Source organism: Coregonus clupeaformis, unplaced genomic scaffold (genome assembly GCF_020615455.1).
Source record: "Coregonus clupeaformis isolate EN_2021a unplaced genomic scaffold, ASM2061545v1 scaf0023, whole genome shotgun sequence".
In the NCBI taxonomy this organism is placed as follows: domain Eukaryota; kingdom Metazoa; phylum Chordata; class Actinopteri; order Salmoniformes; family Salmonidae; genus Coregonus; species Coregonus clupeaformis.
Window position 1 is genome coordinate 519,322 of NW_025533478.1, and position 17,987 is coordinate 537,308.

A 17,987-nucleotide genomic window follows, 5' to 3' on the forward strand; every position below is an offset into this window, starting at 1 on the left:
AAATGACTGCCTCGCCTGGTTCACCAACTACTTTTCAGATAGAGTTCAATGTGTCAAATCGGAGGGCCTGTTGTCTGGACCTATGGCAGTCTCTATGGGGGTGCCACAGGGTTAAATTTTTGGGCTGACTCTTTTCTCTGTGTATATCAATGATGTTGCTCTTGCTGCTGTTGACTCTCAGATCCACCTCTACGCAGACGACACCATTTTGAATACATCTGGCCCTTCATTGGACACTGTGTTAACAAACCTCCAAGCGATCTTCAATGCCATACAACACTCCTTCAGTAGCCTCCAACTGCTCTTAAACACTAGTAAAACTAAATGCATGCTCTTCAATCGAACACTGCTGGCACCCGCCCACCCGACTAGAATCAATACTCTCGACGGGTCTGACCTAGAGTATGTGGACAACTACAAATAACTAGGTGTCTGGTTAGACTGTAAACTCTCCTTCCAGACTCACATTAAGAATCTCCAATCCAAAGTTAAATCTAGAATCGGCTTCCTATTTCGCAACAAAGCCTCCTTCACTCATGCTGCCAAACATGGCCTCGTAAAACTGACTATCCTACCGATCCTTGACTTCGGCGATGTCATTTACAAAATAGCACCCAACACTCTACTCAGCAAATTGGATGTAGTCTATCACAGTGCCATCCGTTTTGTCACCAAAGCCCCATATACTACCCACCACTGTGACCTGTACGCTCTTGTTGGCTGGTCCTCACTACATATTCGTCGCCAAACCCACTGGCTCCAGGCCATCTATAAATCACTGCTAGGCAAATCCCTGCCTTATCTTAGCTCATTGGTCACCATAGCAACACCCACCCGTAGTATGCGCTCCAGCAGGTATAGCTCACTGGTCATCCCCTAAGCCAACACCTCCTTTGGCCACCATTCCTTCCAGTTCTCTGCTGCCAATGACTGGAACAAATTGCAAAAATCTCTGAAGTTTGTTGTCTTCTGCCTATGTGAGTATTACGCTTGTCATGCTAGCCTGACTGCATCTCTCTTCCCTGACCTTTTAACCCTGAGAGATTTCCTGGGTGGGTAAGAGAAGGCTGTGTGAGAGAGTGTGCGTATGTGTATTGGTATGTGTGTGTGATTCCGATTGTGAGTGTGATTGTGTATGTGTGTGTGTTTGGCTGTTTGTGTGTGTGTGTGTGTGTGAGTGTGAGAGAAATCCGCCCTCCCCAAGCCCCCAGTCTACTCACACTCACACTCTGGCCAGGATGCCAAGCAGATTTCACAGCCCAGTGAGCCTGTCTGTATGCTAGCCTTCACCCCTCTACTCTCACCCATCCTCACCCCCACACTACGGTCCCTATGGATTGATCCCAGGAATAACAAACATGCTACTTTACCAGCAGTAAACACATACCAAACACAAACAGCTTGTGTTCTACTCATCTGGACAGGTGTGTGTGTGTGTGTGTGTGTGTGTGTGTGTGTGTGTGTGTGTGTGTGTGTGTGTGTGTGTGTGTGTGTGTGTGTGTGTGTGTGTGTGTGTGTGTGTGTGTGTGTGTGTGTGTGTGTGTGTGTGTGTGTGTGTGTGTGTGTGTGTGTGTGTGTGTGTGTGTGTGTGTGTGTGTGCGTGTGTGTGTGCATGTGCGTGTGTTGGGGGAGTGGGGGTTGGGGGGAATTGTCTGGTCCGACGAAGGTAGAAATGAGGATTCGGACACGGATGAGCAAGCACCACTCCTCATTGGTTCGCACACGCACACACACACACACACACACACACACACTTCTAATGGTAGTCACCAGGAAAAGTTTAAGAGGCCAGGCAAGTTATTAATGGCTCAGTAGTACCTTGTTACTATTGATGTCAATGGGGGACTTCCATAACATTTTTGTAACTACCCGACTTCAAGTTAGAGATCATCCCATAGACTGTAACTCATAGCAAAGTCATATGAATGATGATGCCATATCCACTAATGAGCTCTTAATAAGCACTACTTAATATTCATTGGTGTGTCTTAATGCATTACCAGATACCCCTCCAGTCCTCTCCCAAGCAGACCATTTCCATAATGAAGAGGAGGAGAGCGAGCACCCCACTGTTTTGATATGATTTCCTCTCACCGTGAGAGCCCCTGTGACGTTTCCCTTAAGCCCTCAGTGTGTGTGTGTGTGTGTGCGTGTTTGTGTGTGTTTGTGTGTGTGTGGACCCCCGTGCCAGTCTCTAATGACGCCCCCCACTGGCACACACACTCTGGGTACCGATCCCCCCGTTGATCGCCATGCACCCCTTAGTCAGAGAGATAGATAGAGATAGAGATAGAGAGAGAGAGAGGAGATGAGAGTAACATGCAGAGATGCAGATAGAAAAGAGGGATGGAGGGACTGTGTAACCATTCATCAGCCACCTGTTAGTGTTTAATACTTCATTAACCTTTCTGTTTCAAACATTTGCTGCGCAGGGGGTCCCCTCTCTACCCCTCTCTCTCCGTGTGGGGTTCCCCCATCCTCCTCCACTTCTCCACGGTGGTCCCCCAACACATGACGCATGTCATTTCCTCACGCTTACCTGGGGATCCCCAGAATGTCACACAGGCAGAGGAAATGGTCTGGAACCAAACATAAAAACACTGTACAGCTGGCTGGCTGTTTTTGAAGACTAGAGGGTGATTATTTTTTGGTTATATTATATACTTTATATAATGTAAGTTATGATGTGACTAATACAACTTCTAAAGGGAGACATAGAAATAACTGCACCCAACTGTTGAGATGTTTTACTGGCTTTTAACAGTCACACACAAATAATTTATTGTAAATGTATCAGATTTCAAATTATTGATTACAGTGCATAATTTGTGCATCATATGTGCACCATGCCACAGAGATACAATAATATGGTTTAGCACAAAATTGCATCACAAAAGGACAACATACGAAAAATTCCTGATATACACTGACTGTACAAAACATTAGGAACACATTCCTAATTTTGAGTTGCACCCCCTTTTGCCCTCAGAACAGCCTCAATTCGTCAGGGCATGGACTCTACAAGGTGTCAAAAGCATTCCACAGGGATGCTGGCCCATGTTGACTCCAATGCTTCCTACAGTTGTGTCAAGTTGGCTGGATGTCATTTGGGAGGTGGACCATTCTTGATACACACAGGAAACTTTTGAGGGTGAGAAACCCAGCAGTGTTACAGTTCTTGACACACTCAAACCGGTGTGCCTGTCACCTACTACCATACCTCAATCAAAGGCACTTAAATCTATTGTCTTGCCCATTCACCCTATGAATGGCACACATACACAATCCATGTCTCAATTGTCTCAAGGCGTAAAAATCATTCTTTAACTTGTCTTCTCCCCTTCATCTACACTGATTGAGGTGGATTTAACAAGTGACATCAAAAAGGGATCATCGCTTAGAGCTGGATTTACCTGGTCAGTCTATGTTCCTAATGGTTTGTACACACAGTGGACAGTAGAGCCACAGTTCAGATAACTGAGAAATGCCTTTTCCTGAAGTTTACACTCATTCAATCCCCCTGTAGGATTTAAGTATAGTTATCTAATGAAGTATAGTTATCTAATGATGGAGCAGGTGAATGCTAAATCCTACAACCTTATTTGCAGTCCATTCTCTCTAGACTGAGTCATATTTTCCTGGCTGATGCTTCCCTCGTGTGGACAAACAGCGACAGAGCAAGCCCTCCTAATGGTACATAAAGCTGCCATCCTCCCATCATTCCTGTATCCTCACTCTGAGTGTCCTGAGTGTTAGGTGGTATTACGTTCATTATATGATATTACATTACAGCTTATTTTTTTAAATGTACTCATTATAAGTAGCTCATGATAGTATAGACCGCTCTGATAAATAACTGTTCAGTTTATATCTGAAGGCAAACCTTGTTGAGAAGTCAGCGCTTGCAGGGCTGACAATTACTAAATCAATGTCAACTCCCTCCATCTGGGACACACAGCATTACAAATCAAACATACTTTTTCTGAAAGCACCATCTACCTCAGGGAAAGGCAACTTGAGTTGTCAAGGGCCTGTTTGGTGACACACTTTTGCCTCAGTCACTGCTAACACACATATCTCCAATAATAAAGTAATTATGGTCTTCAGTTTAGAATGCATTTAGTTGAATCAGGTATGTTAGCTATATGGCTGGGGAAAAGTGTGAAACCAATAAGCCCCCCCGTGGACTGGAGTTGCCCATGCTTATCTACCTCTACTCCTCTGGCTCCTCAGGGGTCCCCCTGGTGGCCGCCTGTCGTAACAGCAGCTCCTTGGCCAGATCGGGCCGACCGCTCTTGGTCAGGCAGCGGGCCAGCTGTGCAGCCTTGGCTGGGTGTGGGGCGGCAGGGAGCGCCCTCCTCCACAGACCCAGGACGTGGTAGGCCTGAGCGGCCAGGCTGTCTGGGGCCTGCAGCCTCACCAGCTGGATGGAGCTACGGCGCAGGCGGAAGGAGAGGACCATCAGGGCCAAGTTTTCCTCTGAGAGCTCCTCAGAGAGCCAGCGCAGGGTGGAGTCGGACAGGGGCTCTGGAGGAGAGAAAAGATAGTTGTAACTCCTATATCCATATACACATTTATACATATAGGAGTTGATACAAATCCATGGACATGACACATGCAAGAGAAAGATAGGGCGGTTGACCTACCTGACTGATCGTGTGTTATCACCTTAGCGCTCACGTGTCGACTTATAGGCCTCACTTTCTGAAAATACAACCAGAAACTGAAAATATTGAAAACTGAAAGCCTTTATGTTCAACTACTACTCTCTTAAGTTTTCGTGGTGCACTATACCTTAGGCAGCGTAAGGGACAGCTTACAGACGGGGTCCTTGAGTGACCCAGAATTAGATAACACAGCCTTGCCCTCTCGCCACTCCAGCTGATCCCTGGTGATCTTGTGGAAGACGGCCATCCCCTTGTAGTGGGGCGAGCTGTAGTTCCCAAACGGGTCCACTTCGGTTAGACACAGGTGGAGGCGGTTCTTCCTCTGGCTGTGGAAGGTGATTTGCTCACATACGCCCCGTCCATCGTTTTGGTTGCTTTGACTCCCTATAGGAAAAATTGAATATACAACTAACAATATTGTAAAGAAAATCTACCTTGGGAGGTATGTACTGTATGTTATGAGCATTGTTAGAGGGTGGACTCCATTGGGACTGATGTACCTGCATTCAAAGCCAAAGTTTCTGAAGCTAGATTACTCGAACAATACTCCAAATGTGTTGAATATTTCAATTTACAAACAAAGTCATTTAGGTGGTGTCACTGAATATTGTGATTTGTTACCAATCTAGTATGGCTCCACAGTGGATCAGACTTAATATGCCTCAAATAGTAAATCACCCAGCTAGACCGAATTGCTACTCCGTCACGGTTGAATAAACGTAATATTGACAACATCAAATTGGGATGATGAGGTCTGTGTGGACTGTGGAGCAACGGGCCAGTATCCAAAACACTGACTTTGACATTCCTAACGTCAAAGCGTTCTACCAGGACTGAGGGAGATTGATTTAACATATATATTTTTTTACTCCAGTAGGGATATGGACCTGGAGTTGCACTGCTTGCAATGTCACGACCTTTAACTGACATTTCTGATAACTTCATTTTCTTGAGCAGTCATGTAAGATTGGTTATATGGGGTCTGTATCCTCATCTTATGGGGTCTGTATCCTCATCTGGTGTAGAAACTGCTAAACCTTTTACGTTTCTTATCTGAGATACAAGGGGTTCGAACATCTCACAGTTGTTAGTTACACTTACATTAAAATAGATTTTAGTCTGAACAGATACTGTCTGTGTACTGGTGTATTGGTGATATACTGTATCTGATGTAATGTTAATACTGATATGACACACTCTACCTGTTGATGTTATGTTCCCATTGAAGGACAGGAGCAGTTGCTCCCCCTCACACATGGGGATCTCTAGCGAGGGCTCCGGAGGGCCGCAGTAGCCCTGGGCACGGAGTATGGACAGCTCCCAGGATAGGTCTCTGCTGGGCAGGGCAGCTACCAGGGCCATGTGGGGTTTCTCCCTCCGCCGCTGGAGCACTATGGACACCATGGTGCGCTGCACAGAATCCTCCACCTCCTCCACCAGGGTAGTCAAGTAGGAGGGACGCATGGAGGAGAGGAGACGGACTACGACTAGTCTGGAGAGGCAGGGGGAGAATGATAGTCAGTCAGCTTTTTAGTAGTTTGGTTTAACATATTGGATTGTTGATGAGAGTGGGATAAAGGATCCAATACAATCTCACTGAATCTCTGAATTACCTATTCCACAGCCTAAGGACACTTTATCAGTATTTCCAGATAAGAAAGAGAGAGATAATACATGAAAAGCCACAAGAAAAACCCTTTCCCAGTTTATTTGTGAACGATAGACTGAGTATCCTTCTTCTCTTAAAGTTCTGAACAAACCTTCTCACAACTCATCTTTGTAAAGAGGTACATTGGACAAGAAAAACCTAAACAAAATGGTAGAAAGAAACACTGTGTATTCATACAAATGTGTTTAGGGAAACTAGGCATATGTCGCGCGTCACTACTTCACTGGAGAGCCATTAGATCATAAACGTTTTTTTAAAAATCAAAATTCGTTTTTTGGCAGAAATGACTTCTGGAACATGTGAAATGTAATGTGCCTTAATAAGAAACTTGTATGCTATCTGTAAATATGAATAAAATAGTTAAATTACGAATCAAATCAAATGTTATTTGCAACATGTGCCGAATACAGTGAAATGCTTACTTACAAGCCCTTTACCAACAATGCAGTTTTAAGAAAAAATGAGTTAAGTAAAACATTTAAATAATTAAAGAGCAGCAGTAAAATAAAAAAACAGTAGTGAGGCTATATACAGGGGGTACTGGTACAGAGTCAATGTGCGGGGGCACTGGTTAGTCAAGGTAATTGAGGTAATATGTACATGTGGGTAGAGTTAAAGGGACTATGCATAGATAATAAACAGAGTAGCAGCAGCGTAAAAGAGGGTGTGGTGTGGGGTGGGGTGTGGTGGGGTGGGGGGGGGGGGGGGGGGGGGGTTGAATGCAAATAGTCCGGGTAGCCATGATTAGCTGTTCATGAGTCTTATGGCTTGGGGGTAGTAGCTGTTAAGAAGCCTTTTGGACCTAGACTTGGCGCTCCGGTACAGCTTGCCGTGCGGTAGCAGAGAGTACAGTCTATGACTAGGGTGGCTGGAGTCTTTGACAATTTTTAGGGCCTTCCTCTGACACCGCCTGGTATAGAGGTCCTGGATGGCAGGAAGCTTGGCCCCAGTGATGTACTGGGCCGTACGCACTACCCTCTGTAGTGCCTTGCGGTCAGGGGCCGAGCAGTTGCCATACCAGGCAGTGATGCAACCAGTCAGGATGCTCTCGATGGTGCAGCTGTAGAAGTTTTTGAGGATCTGAGGACCCATGCCAAATCTTTTCAGTCTCCTGAGGGTGAATAGGCTTTGTCGTGCCCTCTTCACGACTGTCTTGGTTTGTTTGGACCATGATAGTTTGTTGGTGATGTGGACACCAAGGAATTTGAAGCTCTCAACCTGTTCCACTACAGCCACGTCAATGAGAATGGGGGGGGTGCTCAGTCCTCTTTTTTTTCCTGTAGTCCACAATCATCTCTTTTGTCTTGATCACATTGGGGGAGAGGTTGTTATCCTGGCACCACACGGCCAGGTCTCTGACCTCCTCAGTATAGGTTGTCTAATCGTTGTCGGTGATCAGGCCTACCACTGTTGTGTCGTCTGCAAACTTAAAAAAACCCTGAGGGTTCCCCGTGTTGAGGATCAGCGTGGCATATGTGTTGTTACCTACCCTTAGCACCTGGGGGCGGCCCGTCAGGAAGTCCAGGATCCAGTTGCAGAGGGAGGTGTTTAGTCCCAGGGTCCTTAATTTAGCAATGAGCTTTGAGGGCACTATGGTGTTGAATGCTGAGCTGTAGTCAATGAATAGCATTCTCACATATGTGTTCCTCTTGTCCAGGTGGGAAAGGACAGTGTGGAGTGCAATAGAGATTGCATCACCTGTGGATCTGTTGGGGCGGTATGCAAATTGCAGTGGGTCTAGGGTTTCTGGGATAATGGTGTTGATGTGAGCCTAGTTGGTTTAGCCACAGTAAAAGACAGCAACCATCCCACTAGCCGTGATTGGCTGAGATAATGAGTGGGCTGGATATGCCGAGAGATGAGTTCGGATTGGTCTGCCATGTAGCACGCTTCTGTCTATTTGAGCTGGTCAGTATGTGTAGGTAATCCTGTCTAACACAGCTTTTTTTAAAATATATCTCGTAGTAGAACTGCATATGTGTTGCTCTCCACTTTCTGGAGGACCGAGTGTTGAAATCAGTGGAATTAGAGTATGATAGCTAAGGAGATGGAGAAAACACATGTCTCCGGATTACGTCTTCAAACTAAGGGCAACCATGGCATCCGTGACAGAGAGGGAGAAGCGTCCATCCATGTATACGGGTAAGATGGTCTAGCTAGCTACATTTTCAGATATTACACATTTCTAATTTTGTCAGAAAGTCGTTTTAATTTCAAGTTAAAGTATACTGTAAGCTAGCTAGCTAACGTTAGCTGGCTGGCTCGCTAGCTAACGTTATGTAATATTATTTGTATCTCAGAGCCATTTGCTTTGCTAATTATAGCCTAATGTTAGCTAGCATCAGGGTAGTAATGTCTTGAGTTGGGATTATGGTTTATTGTTTAGTTAGCTAGCTACATGTCTTAACAAAATATTCGCTCTGGCTATCTACTCCGATTTCAGAGCACTCTTGTCTGAGCCTGCCAGAGACCAGAATAACTGACAAATTTACAAACACTCAACACCCATTGAATATGGCCGGTGTCAGTAAACGTTGGCAAAAAGCATAATTAAATTGTTGCCAGCAGCACAGTTGCAGTCACCAACACTCTGGATAACATAAAAACAGCCTAACCAGCTCTGCTAGGGTGAGTAAAATTGTCAGAGTGAGCTGTTCTCTCATTTGTATCTGGAAGTAGCTAGCAAGCTAGCCAATGTTAGCCAGTTAGCTTGGGTGCTTGACTGCTGTTGTTAGGTCAGCTAGCTAACGTTACATTTATGATCTGTGTAGTAATATTATTGAAAAAGCTCTCCAGTACATTTTTGTCATTTAGCAGACGCTCTTATCCAGAGCAATTAGGGTTAAGTGCCTTGCTCAAGGGCACATCGACAGATTTTTCACCTAATCGGCTCGGATTTGAACCAGCAACCTTTCGGTTACTGGCCCAACGCTCTTAACCACTAAGCTACCTGCCGCCCAGTAGGTGTACCAAAACATTCAAAGGCCATTTTCTCAAAAGTGAGGTTACAAGTTTATCAACTTTCAAAGCAGAATTACTTTCCCATTGTTTTGGACATAAGGTTGTTCCTCAAGCCATGTAGTACCTCTCAAAGTTCTCGGTGAGCTCAAAGGACACCAGGCCATTCTGCAGGTTCCTCACAATGACCTGATCTAGAACATTCCACTGCTCGTCCCTCCAGCCCAGTAGAACCAACAGCCCATTGGACAACTCTCTGGAGAACTTCACTGAAGCACTCACCGCTCTGATGGAACCACCAAAAAATAAATAAACACAACAGGTAAATAAATGGGGGAAAATCAATGTAGTTATAGTTAACTCTCAAATGTCATGTAGTTCATGTTTTGAGATGATATTTATATCCTATGCTTACAGCAAAATGGCAAAATATAAAGAAAGAGCTCAACTGTACATATTCAATACTATACTTCCATAATTAAAAAGCACACAGACTCACGTACAAGCAGGAGGAAGTTACAGGAAGAAGATGTGGTTAGTGTACCTCACTCTATGGAGAGTTGGCATGTCTCGTGAGGGCACTGCACTGATTGGTCGGGCACATTGGTCCGGTTCCTCCCCCTGTCCCACCCTCCTCTTGTCTGGGTTAGTAGGGCACGGCAGGGTGAGGGTTAGGGGTCTGCGGAGGCCCTGGGAGGAGGGGTGGGTGAGGTAGAGGAGGGGGCTGGTGGAGAGGACCTCGTGGTACGCATCACTCCTGGACTTCAGAGTGGCCAATAGGGTGGCATCTACAGGCTGGAGCTGATACAGACAGGTAAATGACATGTAAATTACCACACTTTATAATATAATACAAATATATTATGTAACATGTAGAAGACGGTTTTATCCAAAGAGACATACAGTCATGCATGCATACATTTTACACACAGATGGTCCCAGGAATCAAACGCACTATCCTGGTGTTGCGCCATGGTGGGTTGGTAAAGCGCCATGCTCTACCAACTGAGCTACAGAGGATCACTATGAAGTCAACCGTACATGCTACTAGACTAAAACGCTATAGCTTTGTGATCCAAAGGCAACACTTGACTTTCCATGTCTCACACAAGGACGGATTCTGTAAGAAACACAATAATCATATCCACATAAAGAGAAGAAACACCACCCAACAAAATACATCTATGTTTTTTTCAAACATCTGTGAACCCCCCAGCCAAGTTCTCTCTCTCTCCCATCCTCCCATCTCCCTCCCTCTTCCCCACCATCCCTATTCTCCATCCCTCCCTCTCTTTAACCAGTCTGTCTGAGGAGCTTTGCTACAGTAAAGTCTGTGGGCCTCCAAGGAGTGATGAAGCCTGGAACATTCTAATGAAGCTCATAATTGTCTCTGATTGGCTAATTAGTCCCTGGGCTTGACTGTAGCACTAATACCTGGACACCCGCTGAGGAACATGCGTGCACCTGCGCATGCACACACACACACACACACACAGCTAACGACCCCAACAGCCAGGAGGTGATTAAAAACACATCAACAAACACCAAACACCCAACCCCTCCTATTCTACTACACTAAACACTGCAAACCTTCTGAATGAGAGTGCTACCTTTACTGCAGAGCAAATAATGTGTGTCACTGCAAGGTGTAATTACTGAGAAGTAACATTTAAATGACAAATAGGACAGTCTGAATGGAAAACACAAATAGTTTTTTGGAGGGCACAATAATGCATTGATATCAGTGGGAGATGTCTACAGATTTTTGTAAAAAAGGTTTTGGCCCTTAATGAATAGACTCATCTCCTACCATGGACTGGGCGACCACTGGTGCAGTGAATGATCCTGGGAGGTAGTCGAGGCAGGCCCGGGGGTCCATGCTGAGTTTGAGTGACAGACCTCTCCGGGGGACTGTGTAGTTCTCTCTTCTTAGACACGACACCACTGCCAACAGGCCCAGAGAGTACAGTCTCACCTCCGCAAATGAGCCCTGTAACACACACAAAGACATACACACACACGCAGACGGACATACAGTACACGCACTCATGCATGCACGCATGCATGCACGAATACACACACACACACGCACACACAAACACACAGATGCCATTCAGTGGATCATCTCACTCTTACAGACATTCCCTATCCAATTGAAACCAACCTTATCTCTCTTACCATCTGTCCTCCATAAATCCCCTGTGTGGACACTGGACTGATATAGCTGGCCCTCTTCTCCCCATCAACCACCTTGACCATGAAATCCCTGTAGTTTCCATGGTAACGAGCCCGGAAAGGCATGGCGACTGTGACGGGGAACGGGCATCGGGTTCCATCTTGAACTTTGACCCTGAGTACCCTACTGACCAGCTCCTCTGAGCCAATCACCATGAGGGAGCTCAGAGCGTCCGCCACCTCACAGGTCATGACCCTGGCCACGTCCCCAGGGGCCCTCACAAAGCAGGCATTGGCAATGTTGGCCTGGTCATCAGCTGATCTACCTGTCAGCCTGTAAGCAGAGGGTCAATACAGGTCACATGACCCTATATACTGCGTACAGTTGAAGCTGAGGGTGTCCTAAAATGTACACTGTACCTAGGGAATCATTTGCCCGTCATAGACATCTTTCTGCAGAATTGGGTACCAAGTTTGCACTATAATGCTGCCATAATGACTAACCCTCTGTTGTGTGTGCTATGCATTAGGCTCTCCTTAACTTGGCCTTTCTCTATAAGAAATGAATTTCTTGATGAGTGTGAGCATTGACCTGACAGTGAACCATACGACTGGGTGAGAGCAGACTGGGGGAGAGCACTGAGAAGAAGAAATTAGGAGGAATTGAGTCACGTCTGGACACACTGATAGTAGGGAGTCAAACATTCAGCCTGCTGCACAGACCCTATAGTGACAGAAATAGGTAATTGTTGTAAAAATGTTTGAGTGTGCTACATTTACTATCATCATATGTTAAAAGCCCAGACTTGAATCCCATTGAAATTCAGTGGAAAGACTTGAAAATTGCTGTTCACCACCACTCCCAATCTAATTTAACAGAGCTTGAGAAAATATCCAAGGAAGAATGGGAGAAAATCCCCAAATACAGATTTGCAAAGCTGATATAGACATACCCAAGACAACTCAAAGCTGTAGTCGCCACCAAAAGTGCTTCTACAAAATATTGACTCAGGGGTGTGAATAATTATGTAAATTATATATTTCTATATTTCATTTTCAATAAATGTGCTAAAATATCTAAAAACATGGTTTCACTTTGTCATTATGGGGTATTGTGTGTAGATGGATGAGATTTTTTTTTGATTTAATCAATTTTGAATTCAGGCTGAAACAACAAAATGTGGAATAAGTCAAGGGGTATGAATACTTTCTGAAGGCACTGTATGTGTTGGTGTGTTTGTGTGTGTGTGTGTCTTTGTTTGCGCAGGTTTGACAACTCACCCCAATGTGACCAATCCACTCTCTCGACTCTTCTCTTCAGTCCCATCTCCATCCATCCTCTCTGTCTGTGAGTCTATCTGGGTCTTTGGAGCAATTTCCTGATGAACATCTGTCCCATAGCTCCGTTGTCCCCCCTCTACCTGAGACCCACTGTCTCCAACTCCTTTACAGTCAGATTGGGAGCTACTAGAGCTCAAGCCATCCACATCTTGAGCCTGAGATTCAAATGAACTGTTGGAGTGTGTCTTAACTGTCTCACAGACACCCTTTGTTTTGCTGGGATTGTCACCATTTTCAGTAAAGACAATAAGAGGACACCTAGAGTAAAGAGCAGGGGAATCATGGGAGTCTGAGGCATTGTGAGTATATTCAAGTGTCTTTGGATCAGAATGTGAGTTCTGAGACTCACTAGTGTTCTGGATATCTGTGTTTTCCTGCTGGTCTGTGTGTGTCTCTGTGTCTGTAGTCTGTCCCTCCTCTGGACTGAGTGTGATGATAGCTGTGTCAAGCTTTTTCCTGATGTCATACAGTCTGTCAACAATGATCTTGATGTCATCTTCCACACTGAGTAGAGTGCTGCAGACATGGTCTGAGCAAAGCACAACTGGCTCATCTGAAAAAAAAGGAACACATACCTGTATATACTACTTGATCAGAACTAGATAGGTAAAGTAAAAATGTAAGTAAAATGTCAACATTGAAACTTTATTTGTATGCAAAAGCAAACTGAAAGCAAACAAAGATTTTGATTCATTATTACATTAGGGGAGAGTGGGGTAAGTTGAGCAAAATGGGTAAGTTGAGTCACCCTTGTCTCTAGGAAACCATACACAAAATTAATCATTTGACAAAATATTTAGGAAGAAGTCAACATTCCATGGAGGTCATCATTCCAAGAGGTCATCAGTCCATTGATTTTCACAAAGTCAAATAAATGTATTGTGTCATGATGCTTGTATCTAAACCAAAGTAGCTACTTTTAAGATTGTTCCATACATCATTGGGGTCTCTCTAAGCTTCAATATGAGGTCCCAATCCTAGCATGAAAGTGCATCCTTGTAGCTGTGTGTTCTAATAGAGTACCAGAGTAAGAGACCTAGTCAGTTGTACAACTGAAACCATTCCACTGAAACATGTCTTCCACATTTAACCCAACCCCTCTGAATCAGAGAGGTGTGGGAGGCTGCCTTAATCGACATCCACATCATCAGCGCCCAGGGAACAGTGAGTTAACTGCATTGCTCAAGGGCAGAATGACAGATATTTACCTTGTCACCTTGGGGATTCAATCCAGCAACCTTTTGATTACAGGCCCAACGCTCCTACAAACCAGGCTACCTGCCGCATGAGTCGTAATACCCATAAAACCTAGCGGTCAAACAGGGAAATAGTTCCAATCATTTTTCCACCATTCACTTTTCCCACAGGGGATTTTAGAAACACTTAAAATAAGGGCTTTGTTTCGTGAAGGCTTACCCTGGGGTGACATTTTGATAAACATGTACATTTCTCTGGGACAAGGTGGCTTTAATCAATATATTTGCCTGTATTTTCCACCCCAAATCAAACGCTAATTAGCTGCTAATGTGGCTATCATAAAAACTACAAATACCATGATGATCTGGACAAGACTGCCGAATCGAGGCAAAGGTAAGAATCTCTCGATTAATGTTAGCTAAATGTAGTAATGAAGAAATTGTCTACATTTCTTTAAATTGACAATTCTGTGAACTAGCAAAGGTGTCAGCTAGAGATGACGTGCAGGAGCTTAGAGGAATTTGTAGTTTTGCATTTTCTTTTTTTTTTTTTTTTCACCTTTATTTAACCAGGTAAACCAGTTGAGAACAAGTTCTCATTTACAACTGCGACCTGGCCAAGATAAAGCAAAGCAGTGCGATAAAAACAACAACACAGAGTTACATATGGGGTAAAACAAAACAAAGTCAAAAATACAACAGAAATACATATAATATACAGTGTGCACATTTAGCAAGTTATGGAGGTAAGGCAATAAAATAGGCTATAGTGCAAAATAATTACAATTAGTATTAACACTGGAATGATAGATGTGCAAGAGATGATGTGCAAATAGAGATACTGGGGTACAAATGAGCAAAATAAATAACAATATAGGGATGAGGTAGTTGGGCGGGCTAATTTCAGATGGGCTGTGTACAGGTGCAGTGATCGGTAAGGTGCTCTGACAACTGATGCTTAAAGTTAGTGAGGGAGATAAGTGTCTCCAGCTTCAGAGATTTTTGCAATTTGTTCCAATCATTGGCAGCAGAGAACTGGAAGGAATTGCGGCCAAAGGAGGTGTTGGCTTTGGGGATGACCAGTGAGATATACCCGCTGGAGCGCAGACTACGGGTGGGTGTTGCTATGGTGACCAATGAGCTAAGATAAGGCGGGGATTTGCCTAGCAGTGATTTATAGATGGCCTGGAGCCAGTGGGTTTGGCGACGAATATGTAGTGAGGACCAGCCAACAAGAGCGTACAGGTCACAGCGGTGGGTATTATATGGGGCTTTGGAGACAAAACGGATGGCACTGTGATAGACAACATCCAATTTGCTGAGTAGAATGTTGGAGGCTATTTTGTAAATGACATCGCCGAAGTCAAGGATCGGTAGGATAGTCAGTTTTACGAGGGCATGTTTGGCAGCATGAGTGAAGGAGGCTTTGTTGCGAAATAGGAAACCGATTCTAGATTTAACTTTGGATTGGAGATTCTTAATGTGAGTCTGGAAGGAGAGTTTACAGTCTAACCAGACACCTAGATATTTGTAGTTGTCCACATACTCTAGGTCAGACCCGTCGAGAGTAGTGATTCTAGTCGGGTGGGCGGGTGCAAGCAGCGTTCGGTTGAAGAGCATGCATTTAGTTTTACTAGTGTTTAAGAGCAGTTGGAGGCTACTGAAGGAGTGTTGTATGGAATTGAAGCTCGTTTGGAGGTTTGTTAACACAGTGTCCAATGAAGGGCCAGATGTATACAAAATGGTGTCGTCTGCGTAGAGGTGGATCTGAGAGTCACCAGCAGCAAGAGCGACGTCATTGATATACACAGAGAAAAGAGTCGGCCCAAGAATTGAACCCTGTGGCACCCCCATAGAGACTGCCATAGGTCCAGACAACAGGCCCTCCGATTTGACACATTGAACTCTATCTGAGAAGTAGTTGGTGAACCAGGCGAGGCAGTCATTTGAGAAACCAAGGCTATTTAGTCTGCCAATAAGAATGCGGTGGTTGACAGAGTCGAAAGCCTTGGCCAGGTCAATGAAAACGGCTGCACAGTACTGTCTATTATCGATCGCGGTTATAATATCGTTTAGGACCTTGAGCGTGGCTGAAGTGCACCCATGACCAGCTCGAAACCGGATTGCATAGCGGAGAAGGTACGGTGGGATTCGAAATGGTCGGTGATCTGTTTGTTGACTTGGCTTTCAAAAACTTTTGAAAGGCAGGGCAGGATGGATATGGGTCTGTAACAGTTTGGATCTAGAGTGTCACCCCCCTTTGAAGAGGGGGGATGACCGCGGCAGCTTTCCAATCTCTGGGGATCTCAGACGTTACGAAAGAGAGGTTGAGCAGGCTAGTAATAGGGGTTGCGACAATTTCGGCGGCTAGTTTTAGAAAGAAAGGGTCCAGATGCATGATGTCTACTTTGATACTAATTAGCATTTTTTAATCTGAGAGTAAATAGAGCCGAATATATTGATAAAAGTCACCTTGTCCGAGAGAAATTTACATGGTTATCAAAAGGTCACACCAGGGTAAGCCTACACGAAACACAGCCCTTTTTTATGTTTCAAAAATCCCCTATGGGAAAAAAATTGAACCATTTATGGGTGTTATGACACCTCCATTGTGGGGCTCTATATATGTTTGCCTTAGGGTAAATTGAGCCAATGGCCATGGGGTAAGTTTTCGCCAATGGCAAGTTGAGCAAATTGAAGTGTTCTCTTCCCAGACGTAATGCATGGCATTATCATTGGGATATGACATATAACAACGGGGGCATTGCCTACAGTATGTTAAAAGTGTTTTAAAAAGTACAAAGTGTTTGTTAGGTGTTAAGCCTGTGTTAAAAGGTGCTTAAAATGATTAAAATACAAAAATGTGATTGTAATTGTGTTGAATTGTGTTTGGGAAATAAAGATATACGTGGTTTTAACAAGGTAGTGGTTATATTTCATTCAGTACAGAAATGTGTAGGCTGCTTAACTTATCATTTCCCCGGCTCAACTAATTTGTGCCAAGAGACCACTTTTTTGTAATGTTTACATGAATTCTGATTATTTCCAGGGATACAGAACATCCTCAAATAGATGTAGATATCTTTGTTAGAAAGAATACTATATTTCCCTTGACGGAGTAATGCTGAATGTAAAAAAAATGCTCAACTTACCCCACTCTCCCCTACATTATAAGCAAACAAGCTGATAATGTTGCTACAAACATTATCTAGTTACAGTACCTGTTAGAGTGGGCTGTTCCTGAGTTTCTCTCTCTGGTAGAGACAGGGAGAGTGTGTGTGCTGTGACTTGCAGCGCCTCTCTCCAGGTTGTGACTCTCTGTGTGTGGAGCTCTCCAAACTCCCTGAGGAGTCTCAGCAACTTGTACTTGGCCTCTCTCTCCTTCTCCTTCCACACCTCTTCGTGGGTCACCATCCCTCCCTCCATCCCCCTTTCATTCTCCTTCACCCTTTCTGACTGACTTATCTGCTCTCCCTCATTCCTGAAATGAACTAACTTCTCCCTTAGCTTATCTTCCTCTCCCTGGCTCACTCGTCTTCTCTTGCCCACTCTTCCCTCCTGATGGTCCCTGGCTGTGAGTAGATCTCGTAGCCCCAGAGCGGTCTCCTCCAGCACCCTCAGGAGATTCTCTTCCCTCCCAGGGCCCTGCTGGAGCCCTGGTTCCTCCATTCTCGGTCCAACACAACCTCTCATCCAAGCCACCAAGTATCAGGTCAGTCATACATTAGATCTTTGCTGTGCTTTTGCCTCTTGGCCAGGTTGTCGTTGCAAACAAGAAGGTTAGATAAAAGTTGAAATAAATAAATGGATCGCAAGTTCAATCCAGAGATAAAAAAATAAAATAAACAGTAGCATCAGAGAAACAGTGTAAAAGTTGTGCGTCCTTGTATCCACATTGTAAGAAGAAACTCAGGCTAGTAGTTGTGGGCCCTCCCTCTGTTCTATATTGGCACTTGTGTAACTGTGTTAGCCGCCACTGTC

The 17,987-nt window shown here is 44.5% G+C and overlaps 1 protein-coding gene across 1 annotated transcript; it reads right to left on the reverse strand.

Annotated features, from left to right (window-relative positions):
- Positions 1-3,390: 3,390 nt before the first annotated feature.
- On the reverse strand, positions 3,391-17,675 carry dthd1 (death domain containing 1). Its single transcript, XM_045212559.1, has 10 exons — positions 17,322-17,675; positions 12,067-12,095; positions 11,473-11,803; positions 11,105-11,284; positions 9,839-10,095; positions 9,422-9,580; positions 5,870-6,159; positions 4,795-5,051; positions 4,647-4,704; positions 3,391-4,527 (listed from the first exon to the last, which is right to left on the reverse strand). The coding sequence occupies exons 1-10, from the start codon at positions 17,673-17,675 to the stop codon at positions 4,214-4,216; spliced, it is 2,229 nt and encodes a 742-aa protein (XP_045068494.1). The 3' UTR covers positions 3,391-4,213.
- Positions 17,676-17,987: the final 312 nt, after the last annotated feature.

Coding starts and splice junctions, on each gene's coding strand:
- dthd1 (XM_045212559.1), bottom strand. CDS start 17,675: ATGGAGGAACCAGGGCTCCAGCAGGGCCCTGGGAGGGAAGAGAATCTC. Junction 9,581..9,838: donor CCAACTCTCCATAGAGTGAG/GTACACTAACCA, acceptor TGGTTCCATCAG/AGCGGTGAGTGCTTCAGTGA. Junction 6,160..9,421: donor CTCACCGAGAACTTTGAGAG/GTACTACATGGC, acceptor CTGCCTCTCCAG/ACTAGTCGTAGTCCGTCTCC.